At 36.8% G+C, this 14,718-nt stretch overlaps 1 protein-coding gene across 7 annotated transcripts in view; it reads right to left on the reverse strand.

Annotated features, from left to right (window-relative positions):
- The window catches only part of Pde6 (phosphodiesterase 6), an 840,004-nt gene that overhangs the window by 388,051 nt on the left and 437,235 nt on the right, over positions 1-14,718 (reverse strand). For all 7 annotated transcript variants that reach the window (XM_069822899.1, XM_069822895.1, XM_069822898.1 and 4 more), the window contains one exon: positions 3,026-5,095. In XM_069822899.1, coding sequence (XP_069679000.1) covers positions 3,026-3,399 — 374 coding nt within the window. In that variant the 5' untranslated portion in view covers positions 3,400-5,095. The remainder of the gene's footprint in view (positions 1-3,025; positions 5,096-14,718) is intronic.

Consider the following 14,718-nt stretch of genomic DNA (forward strand, 5'->3'; position numbering starts at 1 on the left):
GTTGATGAAAAGTCATCTCCTTATTTTTCACATTAGGACGGTACCTATTAATATAAAAATCCTTTCCATGTCAATATCAACGTAATAATAATTCCTTTAATGCATTTTTTGCATTTCTTGACGTTTTTGAACTAATAGGTCATTTGTATATTTTTTTTTCAGCATTTCTTGATCATTTTTTAATACTTTGAAGAACTTTTAGATCATTTGGAATGCATTTTACTTTATTCTTTTCCGATAGATCTGTTAAATCTTTTTCTAAGCAAATAAATCAGTAGCAATTACCTACCGGTACATGAATAAGTGAATAATAGTAAAGTTTGAGTTTTATAGTTTGGAACAGACTCTAAAGTCCATCCCTCATTTCACTGAAGGCTTCACGTCACACAACGGAAGTAATATAAAATGCTTGTCAACAGCTTAGTTTAAGTGAGGGCTTTGACCGCTACTGTTCTTTTATCGGTACGAGGGTGTCTTTAGAAAATATGTTTGGAAGGAGGGAAACTTTCACCGTGTCCTGGAAAGGATGTTGTGTCCCCAACATAGTTCGTAGGGGATGTCTACTGTAGTAGATAGTATTTTTAACATAAAGATTGCAATAATGCACGCTGCGCCCAAAATTTGTTTTGTCATTCACACTCCCTCATCTGGAAGATCTGGTAACAAAAGTGAAGAGCGGAAGGAGGAGGCGACGGAGAATGAAGGCACTGACATGGACCGCCCAGATTGAAACACATTGTAAACCCTCATTAAAAATCTATAGTTTTCCCTTAAAACCTTCATTTTTTGCATGCCCTTTTCCTTCATCAAAGCCAAATTCCAGGAAGTTGCCTCCTGTCTCCGAGATTTGCAGGGCAGTCATTGAAACAAGGTGACTAATTTTTAAGAAATTGTGGTGCGAGTACTGTGAATAATGTATTTAAATGTCTTTTTTTTTAATATATGTCATTTTTCCATTAGTTTAAGGACATTTTAATGATGATTTTAAGTAGATTTTTAGGTCATCAACATCTGCCCCCTAGTTATGAACATTTGCTACAATACAATAATACAAAAAGAAGAAAAGACTGTATATTATTTTAATGTACCGAAGTACATATGATATTTCCATGCAGATATTCTGCGTCATCATACGATGAAAGAGTAATGGAACGGAGAAAAATTCTCTCCGGCACCGGGATTTGAACCCAGGTTTTCAGCTCTACGTGCTGATGCTTTATCCACTAAGCCACACCGGATATCCATCCCGGTGTTGGACAGAATCGTCTCAGTTTAAGTTCCAACTCTTGGGTTTCCTCTAGTGGCCGCCCTCTACACTACGTCATAGATGTCAAATCCCGGTGCCGGAGAGAATTTTTCTCCGTTCCATTATTCTTTCATTGTATGATGACGCAGAATATCTGCATGGAAATATCATATGTACTTCGGTACATTAAAATAATATATATGATATGCGTAAATCACTTCGTGATTTAAGACGGCGCTTATTCCGTCGGATCCCGGCCAACTAGTCACTCATAACGAGTGCACCTCAGCACATGTGTGGACTTCAGTCCTACGTTCATAGACATCTATGACGTAGTGCAGAAGGCGGCCACTAGAGGGAACCCAAGAATTGGAACTTAAACTGAGATGATTCTGTCCGACACCAGCATGGGTGTCCGGTGTGGCTTAGTGGATAAAGCATCAGCACATAGAGCTGAAAACCCGGGTTCAAATCCCGGTGCCGGAGAGAACTTTTCTCCGTTCCATTACTCTTTAAACGTAAGAAAAGACTGGCACACTCGAACGAAAGAAACCCATATTGACAGCTTCTATAAATTTTCTTCTGCTGCCATATATAGTTTTTTCTGGCAATTAGACATACCGCAATATTCAAAACAGGAATTCTTTCAGGTGTTTCTTATGATACTGGTATAAAGTTCGTAATGTACATCGTTATGAAGTTATACCCATTTGTAATCACTAGACTTCGTTGAATTGCCACACGCAGCATGCAATCAGGTTGCCGATGTACGGTAGTATAGAAGAGGTGAGCGACCTCCCGGTCTCGTAGTATAAGCAGTTCATGTTAAGAGTTGTGACCGATCCAAGTAGATAGAGCAGCTACAGCTAATGTATACCTATGTAAGCACTTGTTTTTGCATTACTGTGGTTGGAATAGTCAAAGCTTATCAAAGCTTAACATTTGTTCAGTGCAAACAAGAATTATGCTGAACATTACAGTAAAATAATGGAGGTAATTGATGCATTGGATAGCACAGACAGTTCCGCTGTTGCATCTGTAAAATCATTGCTTTCTGAATATTGGAAGATATTGTGTTCAATGACTCTAATTTTAAAATCGTGTGCAAAAGCATCACCCTGTTAGAATCGTCTAAACTACAACTCTCAGAAGCCCTTAATATAGTGGATAAAGTATCACAAACCGTTATCCAAAATAACAATTCACTAATTTCAGAAAAAGTGAAATGTAAGTTGAGAAACTTTATTGCTAAAAATGATGTACTATCAGGTCACGACAAGACGTCTGAAGTTGGTGTACTAAAAAGTAGTGACTTTCCGTTCTTCAAATATGCACGTATTACATCGTGTGATGTTGAACGTACATTTTCCCAATATAAAAACTGTTTAAGTGACCATCGGAGGAGGTTACTTTGTAGTCGCTCAAAATGTACGTAACTCTTCACTGCAATACACATATTCAAGAATGATGTGAGTATCTTACATTACATTTTAAGAGTTAATATATCTCACTACAAAATAATTGTGTATTTACATGTTTAGACATTTGCTACTTCAATGATCATTCATTATATTTCTTGAGTGCAGGATACAGGTTTTATTGTAACCGCAGTATACTGCTCAGTGTTTACATCAGAGGCATATTCCATCCTTTGCACGTCCCTTTCTCATACAGTCTATACCGCGTGCGCAGTAAACCTTACGATTCTCGTGGCAATTCCACGAAGTCTAGTAATCACGGACATACTGAATATTCCAACAATCAAATTTGTTTTCTCACCTGTTGGGTGACTTCGCCCTCTTGATAGGCGACGCTGCCAGCCAGATCTGGAAGAGCTCAGACGTGACGGAGTTGCGCTTGCTCCTGGGGATGATGCCGCCATTGTTGTTGCTGCCGTGGCCCTCGTCCTGCTGTAGGCTGGCCGTAGAGGAGCTCCGCGAGCCCTCGGGACAGACGCCCGTCACGCTGACGCTTCCCCGACTTGACAGAAGGCGTTGCACGAAATCCGGATCCGCCTTCTCCAGCAGCCACTTCTGGATGAGCTCTGGGTGAGACTCGAGGTACTGGTCCACATCTTCGATGGAGGCTCTTCTACTGACGCTGACGGCTTCCTCGGAGGTAGTTGCTGAGGTTCTTCCCGGTTCACCCTCCATCCCCTATTTCCACCGGGCACAATCGCACCAAGTTAGCAAAACACTCGCCATCGTCGTATTGCACTTTTCACTTCCAAACTTCCAGTTGCGCTACGCCAGCGTTCAGTACGTAGATTTTAAAACCAAAATCTAGTTGTCAAGTTTTTACTTAGCACTTCAAATGACCGAAATATAATATCTGGAGGGAATTATATTAAAAAGTATTCTCAAACTACTATAAAATATGGTAAAATGTGACTATGTCATGCACTTACACAATTACTATTAAAATTACTGTCCTCAGAGAGGTAGACTTTTTGAAATCGCAATACTTTTTCAATAAATGTTCTTCAACTACCTAATTTCTATGCACAATAGGTTGTTAATAATCTTTTCTAGAATCATTTCCAAATTAATTAACTGGAAAGTTCAGTCACGTTGTTAAGAATAATGGATATCTTGAATGAAGCGAAGTTGTCTTTTAATAAAAAATGCTTACACATTTATACAACAGTGTAGAAGAAACAAAGACGCCCCTCCCGTTCGGATGGGATATTTAGAAGGTAATTTAGAGATAACGAAGGATGCCATTAATTTTGTGTCTCTTGAAGTTTTAATGTCACAACTTCGTGTCTTGCTCCATCTCTGTCTCTCTCCCCGTGTCAGAGTTTGTCTCCCACAGACGATTCAATGTAACGCAGAGATAAACTGCCATCAGCTATTTGCGCTAACGATTAATTACCAGCTAGTTCAGTTTCTCATCTGTTTGTCCACCCGTAATCATTATCTCTAGAGACAAAAACCCAAAATCCTACGAATATGAAGCTTAAGTTTCAACAGTCACTCGATTAGGCAAAAAAATAATTGTAAATACGACAGTTCATTTCTTTTTAAATTGAGGTCTCGAATAAGGATTCTCCATAGTCCTAGATTTCGACAAATAACTATGAGTTAACACGAATATTCCAGATGTTCATGATATTGCAGTTAATTTTCTGTCCTACTTCAAACTCTTTCATTACAAGTAACTGGAGAAAATGTTAAATTTAGAGCAGAATTTTATATACAATGACTTCGTGATCAAATAAATTAGATTCAGTACAATAAATAACACGAAACTTTAATAAAAGTTGGGTCTATTTCTTTAACTGTTATAGCCTTTTGTTTTTTTTTTTTTCATAGACTACGATTATATTTTTTTTCAATATAGACTATGTTTGATTCAAATTGTGTTACTATACATATAGGCCGATATCCATAAAAAATTACAAGAGATTTCGATAGATAGAATAAATAAAATTACTAAGGAATAGATAGTTAATATTAAGTGAAATTTAATATTGCAAATGGATTTTAAAAGACTGTCGAAAAAACGTTTTCAATATTAGAATGAACTAGATATGTGAGATGAAGCTGACGAATGTTGTATCAACTTTATCCAATAACTACGCAACTGGAGTGACAAATGTTAGTGCACTAGGTCGATTATGGAAGAGGCTTCTCCATTGGTTGAAGATTTCACGTGTCTAGAGCAGGTATGACGATCCAAGAGGCGCTGAGAGATGACGATTTAGGATAGGTAATTTCACTTCCCTCGGAGGAAATTTTCTTGACGAAGTCATTTCACTCAATTCCAGCTCGAATCTTGACGAAGTTAGCAACGCCATCATGTCTACAATATTCAGGGGATTTAGTGCTGATGAAGGATTGGTTCCGTCTGTAAAGAGAAAATAAACATTCATTAATATCTACTATCAACGTGCAAAAATATGAAAGCGAGTAAATCAGTACATAAGCTTATTACAGTTTAATTAAACAATTTCATTATTTACTGAATTCGTTCAAATCGCTTCCTTTATAGAAGCGAATAGGCATTCATATGAGACAGGAATTGTTATGCAGGGTGATTCACGAGGATTTACCATTCCTTACGGAGTTTATTTTTCGAAGACATTCCGAGCAAAAAGTGTCATATAAATATTTGTCCTAATCTCAATATATTTATAGTTAAATTAATTTGAAATTGTGTGTAAAATAGTATTATTATCGAGAAGAACTTCATCGGAAATAACTGATAGAGTAGTTCCTGGGTCTATCACAGAAAAACCCATTCTTGAAACAAATCCTGATTATCTATACTAATAATAAATCTGTAGCCGAAATTTTTCTGCTAATTTTCGATTTTCCAAAAATGATTGGTCCTAACATAGTTACATAATTAACCACCCTGAAACCGAAAATCGCTTTTTCGAAATTTTTGTTTGTATGTCTGTCTATCTGTCTGGATGTTTGTTACCTTTTCACGCGATAATGGCTGAACCGATTTATATGAAAATTGGAATATAAATTAAGTTCGCTGTAACTTAGATTTTGGGCTATATGACATTCAAAATACGTTATTTAAAAGGGGGTTTATAAGGGGGCATGAATTAAATAAATCGAAATATCTCGCTTATTATTGATTTTTGTGAAATATGTTACATAACAAAGTTTCTTTAAAACTGATTTCCGATAAGTTTTACTCCTTGTAAAATTTTCATAGGACTGATATTTAATGAGATAAACGAGTTTAAAAATTAAAATGCAATGCCGTCTAAGGCGGTGTAATGAAAAGAATACAAATGACTATGTCTATAAGGGGCCTCGAGAGCTATGAAACATAGCATACAGAGAATGTTTCTGCGTTTGTATGAAGTAATATCGAAAGCTAAATTAACCGATTTGTATAATTAATTATTAATTCACCATTGGAAAGTGTAGTTTCTCTAGATGGACATAATGCTATAATGTAATTACAGTAACTTCAGAGTGCTCTCTGGACCAAAATGACCGCACTTAATTATTTAAATACAATTTAAATTAAGTAACATATTAAACGATTTATCTTTCTATCAAACACGAATGTTCCCTGGATCAAACGTCCTATTTTAATTATGTAATTACTTTATATTTATTTCTAACAGGTGCAGCGGAGCACACGGGTACGGCTAGTCTATACTAATAATAAATCTGTAGCCTAAAATTTTTCTGGTAATTTTCGACTTTCCAAAAATAATTGGTCCTAACATGTATAATTAACCACCCTGAAACCGAAAATCGCTTTTTTGACATTTTTGTTTGTATGTCTGTCTGTCTGTCTGGATGTTTGTTACCTTTTCACGCGATAATGGCTGAACCGATTTATATGAAATTTTTAATATAAATTAAGTTCGTTGTAACTCAGTACTTAGGTTATATATTTTATTTAAAAGGGGGGTTACAAGGTGGCTTGAATTAAATAAATCGAAATATCTCCGTTATTATTAATTTTCATGAAAAATATTAAATAAGAAAAGTTTCTTTAAAAATAATTTCCGATAAGTTTTACTCCATGCAAAATGTTGATAGGACTGATATTTAATGAGTTAAATAAGTTTCAAAATTACAATAACAACGCCATCTAAGCAGTGTAATGAAATAAAAAACAAATGACTTCGTCTATAAGGGGCCTTGGACAACAACAATCGAAAGCTATGAAACATAGCCTACAGATAATGTTTCTGTGTTTGTATGAAGTAATATCGGAAGCTAAATTAACCGATTTGTATGATTAATTATTAATTCACCATTGGAAAGTGTAGTTTCTCTAGATGGACATAATGCTATCATGTTATTACAGTAACTTCTGAGTCAATCGAGGACAGGTAAGATTAAAATAGCTTCTTATGCACAGAAAACTTGATACGCTATTCTGTACATTCGTTTCCTGTATTTCCTAAACTAATTTTTATGACCAAATGAGTGGTCTCTGGATCAAAATGATCGCATTTTAATTATTTGGATGCAATTTAAATTAAGTAACATAATAACCGATTTATCCTTCTACCAAACTCGAATGTTCCCGAGATCAAATGTTCTATTTTAATTATGTAATTACTTTATATTTATAGCTATCTAACGGGTGCAGCGGAGCGCACGGGTACGGCTAGTGCTACAATAATTGTTTGCTAGAGTCTCACAAAACCCTATCTACTTTTGAACACGATCTATAATATTTTCTGTTCTTTCCATCACATCATGTGTTGTGGAGCGAAGTTTTTCATATTATAAAAATGTTGTTTAGACAACAGGAGGAGAAGCTTCATTTTTAAATGTTAAAAAATCTATATGTAATATATAGACTATATAAATACATATATACATTATTATTCATTGCAATACGTTTAGCGAACACACATAATATAAATCAATTTCTAGTATATTTTGCATTGTGTAAACTATTTTTATTTAATAGATTTTCTCATATGTTGTAATTTGTTATGTTTTCAGATGTATAGAATTAATGACCATTACAATGTAAACTACAGTTATTTACTGTAGTCTATATTATAAATTTGTTTCACATCACTAGTTAATAATTGTACTCTATATTTACTTTGTACTTAAATACTTACACACCCCTGTCCCTATTGCTTACAGTTCCAGTTTACCTGGATTACGTCCTCCACCATTCCTCTCAAACAAACTACATTCGCAATGCGCACACATTGCAAGCAACGCGATATTTATCCGGACTCTGGTTACAAAATTATCACAGTCTAATATACAGGGTGTTTAAAACTACGGGGTATAATTTCAGGTATGCATTTCCCACATGTAGACAATCAAAATAGTTCATTACAACAGGTGTCCGGAAATGCTTCATTTCCGAGTTATGGCCTTCACAACATTGAAATTCACCGCAAAGTTTTTCTTTCCGCAGGTCGTTGCCATTACAGAAGATGTTCAAAATGTCCACCTCCTGCTTGACCTCACATCGATGTCTCATTGACCTGCGAACACGATCCCAAACTCCAGGAGTATTGCGTATGTCCTCAGAACATGCCACAATTCGATTCCGAAGGGATTCCAAATCAGGCACCGGAGACGAATAAACCAATGATTTTAAATGGCCCCACAAGTAGAAATCGAGAGGGTTCAGATCAGGTGAGCATGGAGGCCAAGCAATTGGGCCACCTCTACCTATCCATCCATCGATCAGGAAACCTTCGATCCAAGTACCGGCGAGCCGTACGACTGAAGTGTGCAGGAGCGTCATCATGCAAGAAGTGAATGTGTTGACGATTGATCAGTGGAATGTCTTCTAAAACATGAGGTATGGTGTTTTCCAGGAAGTTTGTGTACGCCTGCCCCGTAAGTCTGTTTACAAGTACATGGGGTCCAACTAATCGATCACCAATGATACCGGCCCACATGTTGAGGGAGAACCGCACCTGGTGATGAGATGGAACAGTTGCACGTGGGTTTTCATACGCCCATACATGCTGATTGTGGAAATTTGTTACGCCATCTCGTGTGAACTGTGCTTCATCTGTAAATAATACTAAGGCAGGAAAGTTCGGATTTACACCACACTGCTGCAAGAACCACTGACAGAACCTAACTCGTGCAGGGTAATCTGCTGGTGACAGGGCCTGCAAATGATAAGGATACAATTGATACTCTTTCAACAGTCTCCAGACAGTCGTATGAGGAACATTGACTTGCAACGATACCCTTCGTGTGCTGATAGAAGGAGTCATGTTCACAGCCTCCAGAATCTCCACCTGTACTTCTGGAGTTGTAGATCTTGGTCGTCCCCTTCCCAAACCAGGAGAGTTAAATTTTCCCTACTCGCACAGACGGTAATGGAGACGAACAAATGTCTTCCGATCTGGACATTGTCGCTGTGGGTACCTCTCCTGGTACAAACGACGAGCCAGCGCAGCATTGCCGTCCGCCTTACCGTACATGAAGTGTATCTCTGCCAGCTCTTGATTTGAATACATGTCGCACAGTCTAACGCCTACACAACACTGAATGTAACCTTCGCCTCGGAATGAACTGTCAGAGTGCCCTCTTAATGTCTCCTTTGACGGCAACGACCAGCGGAAAGAAAAACGTTCCGGTGAATTTCAATGTTGTGAAGGCCATAACTCGGAAATAAAGCATTTCCGGACACATGTTGTAATGAACTATTCTGATTAATACATGTGGGAAATACATACCTGAAATTATGCCCCGTATTTTTGAAACACTCTGTATACAGTTACGAAGCTCAATATGTAGTAAATATGCATCCATTGATACTTGCTAACCACTAGGATCGCTGCTATCGCCTTATTACAGACAATGCGAAATAGTACCTGTACAGTCTATTGTTCCTAATACCCTCATAAACTCAAGCTTCGTGTATATACTAGACTGTGATATTATGCTATATATTGTTCACTTTACAAATTATTACAAACTCAAGTCTAGTTTACAAACTTTGAAAAATTGACTCTGTTAATAATTAAAAATTTATCATTACAACATATTAATGAAAATGAAGAAACTTTTATTACTGGTATAGTATTTTATTTTAATATTAAACGCTTTCAAATTTGTAGCATAACAAAGAACAAATTGTACCCGCTTTCGATTTGTAGTAGCCACTTCAAATCATCTACGATTTTCATTTCACATTATGCATTGTTGATTTTCAGACTTCCCATGTATGGAAACTTACGTCTTTAAGCATAATATTACCAGCACAGTCTAATATATACAGTCACGAAGCTTGAGTTTATGAGGGCACTAGAAACAATAGACTGTGCAGATACTATTTCGCATTATCTGTAATGAGACGATAGTAGCGATCCTAGTGGTTAGCAACTATCTACGGATGCATATTTACTACGTAGTAAGCTTCGCGACTGTATATACTAGACTGTATTACGAGCAAGAAATTTCTCATACTATCATAATAGCTTTATAATAATAAATTAATATTATCCATACCAAAACGGATCAGCCTGTACTTTCATTACTAATTATGAAATAAAATATCAGAAACATATAAAATCAATACTTAAATTAAATCTGGAATATAATCAAATGACATCCGGGAGTAATTTTTCTAAACGAATGAATTTTGGCCCCTTTATATTTACTGATTGCGAGAAAATCGACATAAAAATGTAGCTAGGCCTACTCCGATTAATAGAATAAAAATAATGAATCTTTTATGTTCTTATTTGGTTGCGAGTAAATTAGATCCGAAGGCTTGTAATGACAGTTCAAATTACAAACACAGAAATGAAATAGACTGAACTGTTTCCAACCACATAAGGCGTATAACAGTGATGTCAAAGCAAGCGCATTTTTCTGACCTTGACGTCGTGCGCGGGCATCAAGCGCTAGGTATGCCAGGAGGAATAAGCAGCCTGTTGGATTAAGAAAGCAGTGGTGCACAAACTTCAAACGGAACGTGAAATTTTATGTCGTTATTTTTGTATGCTTCTTTCTGTTCGTTATTTTTTATATTGTCTGTAAAACAAAAGTACTAACACCTATTTCTTAATATTGCAGTTGTGTTTTGAACGTTAATAACATAATAAAGAATAAAGAAGGAATATTCACACAAATTCCATAATAACTACAATTATACTGTATTAAGTGAATTAAACACATCATTCATAAAGAAAGTGTTATCCCAAAGAAGGACACTGAATATGACATGATAAGTTGAAATTGATCTTGATGGTATCTTTAGCCTTATAAAAGCAATAAAAACAATATTATAGGCCTAATACAAAGCAAAGTTGCCTAGGTATATGTTTTAACTGTAACTAATATATTACATAATAAAAATCTTATCGGATTATGCTTTTAGGTGATATTGGTGCGCAACTTTCTGTTGTCAGAATATTAAATTATCTCGAAATCTGCTGAAGCTATAGAGCTGACGTTTTACCAACATATAGGCACATATCTTTTGTTTGTGATGTAACAGTATTTGCTTTGTTAATTCATTTCCCTACAAACATTTTCCATGCGAATAATTTCAAACATTTTAATACACTATTTTCAGTAATACGTATTTACGATATATTAGATTTACGAAAACATTGTTTGTGCGAGATCGTGCGTATTTGCTTGGTTTCCGCACAAAAGCAACCCGCGGAAAGTCTAAAATTCCACATTCAGTATTCCCAACCTAACACACATAACAATTTCCCTCTTCTTACCGCTTAAGTGACATATTGATTTTAGGCTTTTAACATATTATTTTTAGAGACGTTCAATATAGCAATAATTATAAATTGGAAACTTACCACTGCAATTTCACCTAAATTGCACTGTTAATTATTGTTTTTAAATATTTGCAAAAATTAAGTAAACTCTACAACTCCACTAAAATTACTGCATTTCGTGATGCATGTAACATTAAGGAAGCCGTGAAAAAATCAACAAGATTCCAGACTCATCACAGACTGGGGGAAAAAAAAGACAGACGTATATCACGGCCTGCTGGAGTATAGTAAACACAGAAAATATTTTAAAGCAACAATGTTGAAGAAAGATATTTTGGTTCTCCGAAGTTGCCGTCATTAAACAGAAACCGACATGGAGATTTCATTGCAACTAATTAGAAATTCGTCTTTCAGGTATGTAATAAACGATCTTCGCACAAAATAATGTACGATACACGAGCGGTATGTTTGTTTTCATGTTCTCGGAAATTAAAAAAGCTCAACTACGTTTCGCTTTTTCAATCTTTTCCTCGATCATGAAAACTTCAACATACCGCTCTTGTAACGCATATTACTATTTAGTACCTGTAAGGCTACTAAACAAACATATCTGAAAATTTCACTTTTCTGTAAAAGAAATTTGAGAAAATATTCCTTTTGAATAAAAACGCAAACTTGTGAAAATTGAGCATTAAAATTAAAACTTACATTCTTATAATGCATTTATACTTCTCAGACAAATCTAAAAATTAACATGGATACAGTTTTAATTAGTTCTCTTCCCTTTATCCATTGAATCAGTGCTGGCCATCCCTGTATATAGCTCGACCAAGCGGCATATACTCCCTCTTTCGTCTGTCTCTTTCCTTTCCGCTATAAAGCGCCCAGGCTCTCCTGGGCTCTAAAGCGAGCGCTTGCTCCTATGGGCATCAGTTGACATCACTGGCGTATAATATATAGCTTGCGCAAGAAACGATTACCGGAAAGCAATGGTGGCGTTGCTGTCTGTTTTGACGTGTGTATGTAGGCACGCTGAGAGGGGAGAGGTGCGAGCCGATGGTAGTACTGTCTCTTCCAAGATGAACAGATGAGAACATCGCTGTGGAAATAAAGAATGTAGCAAGAGAAAAATTCGAACCTAATTAAACGCGCAACATATGTTTACGAATGAAATAATACCGTGCGATACAAGACACGCATTCACATGCAATGGAACAAACTAAAGTCGTAATGTAACTATCACAACGCAAGACTGATTCTATCGATGTCATTTTTCTTCCGACTGTACTCTTTGAATATCATTCAAGTTATCTCGTGACCTTTCCTCTCGCCCGCTCTTCCTTATCGCAGTGTTTGATTCGCATTCCTTCCGTCGGTATTCCGTGCTTGCGAGACCTACTGTACTCCAACCACGAGAAAGTCTTAGGGGACGGAGAGGAAGCGGGATAATGCTGTGAATGAATGTTGATGTCATAGGATGTCATAAGGTCACACACGTGGGTACTCTTATCTCTATTGGCTAGCTCTCACAGCAGAAACCATAACATTGATCACACATATTGACACTACCCTAGTTACAAAATTAGATCACTGTTAATCTCCTGGTCTTTTAATCTCCCCATACAGGAAATAACATATGCAGGAGAGCGCATGGTTTTTAAACTGGTGTTATAACGATAATATTATATATGTACTCGCGCTCCAATACATGTCGCAATAGTAAGCACATTCCTTTCACGGTTGATCTCCTGGTTGGAGAACAGTATACATCTTTTGTCATCTTTATAACATATTTATGATAACTTGGGGGCGGTACCAAACTAGCGAAACCATTTTTATTGTTGCGACAGTTTCGTGCTTGCTCTCTGCCGCAACATGCCACATATCCGATACTGTCACACCCCACACACACGACAAACATTTCTCGCACAACAGATTTCTTTCCGACTTCCTCGCCTCGTTATGAGTCGGTAGCATTGTTCTTGTTTGCCGATTCAACAGCCGAGGCACAAGGAGATGTTTTCGCTCCATTCTACAGCCGCAGTCACAGAATGCACCCGCAGGCAGGGTAAATCTTGTTTCCATGCCAATCGCATTTCCTCCCTCACGAAGGGCTTCCTTCCCTGCCGTACAAGGCTTCAAATTATCGACGTCGTGTCGTACACCCCAACCCTGGATGGAAAAATTCTCCAGCAAACCTCTAGCTTTTAAATAGAGATTTTCCTATTGATATAGTATACGTTATTTTTTTTTTACTGAAGTTAGAGTTTTATTTAAACTGAATATTTCACGACGCTCTAAAAGTTTCGCTCTTGTTTAGCGTTGATTTGATTGTCACAGAAACCTCATTACTCCACACCACAAAGTTAACTACAGTAAAATCTCTATTAAACGACCACATGATCCACGAAAAACTGGTCTTTCAGAGGGGTGGTCTCTCAATAGGGGAGTTATTTTATACAAATAATGGGTTAAAACGTTTCTATGTTAATTAAATAAAAACGTGAAAAAATACTGCTAATATGAAAGCTTGAAATCAGAACTTTATTTCTTATTTTACGTTATTTTTCCAATTTTCTCCTTTGATTTCCTTTCAAAAAATCATTAATTCAACTCTTTTTAAGTTTTTTACATTTCCTTTGGCTGCAAAAGAGTATCTGTCGGATACAGGGGGGAGAGCCATTAATCCTTCCCATTGAAGGCTTTAAGGAACCAACCTGGACAAATACCCAATGTCCCATCCCTACCTTCCCGTGGTGCAGCTGTTAGTAAGCATAATTTTACAAGCTGAACTAAAGGGAGGGGCTACTCATCAATTAGCTTGATGAGTTAATGACTGAATTTGGTATAATTTCCTCTATTCAATACCTAATTCCCTCTTTACCCTTTCCTATCCAGTCCTCTGACTGAACTCTTACTTTCTTCGACCCTGACGGCATTAGAGCATTCGAGGCCTAGGGGTTCATTTCACTTTCCTTCCTCCTCTTTCTACTTTTGTGTTCCTAGTGCTGACCTGCCATGGCACTAAAATCGTCCTTCAGTGGCTTAAGGAGGGAAAGCTGGTGATCAACTAGTTCTCCCAGCTAGATCCAATGGACCCGTCGACCAACAGCAGGTGTGGTCCTCCAGACAGTCTGGGGGTTGTGTGTGAATGAAGTAGCCACCAAAACGTTAAAATATGGTGTTCACTTAAATCGGCTACAACTTTCCGTTTTTTCGGAACACCTCAAAATCTGTGCTTCAGTGGCTGACCATGATAACATCTTTGAAAAATATTGGAGTGCAAGAGGTCAAATGACTTTAT

Source organism: Periplaneta americana, chromosome 4 (assembly GCF_040183065.1).
Source record: "Periplaneta americana isolate PAMFEO1 chromosome 4, P.americana_PAMFEO1_priV1, whole genome shotgun sequence".
Classification (NCBI taxonomy): Eukaryota; Metazoa; Arthropoda; class Insecta; order Blattodea; family Blattidae; genus Periplaneta; species Periplaneta americana.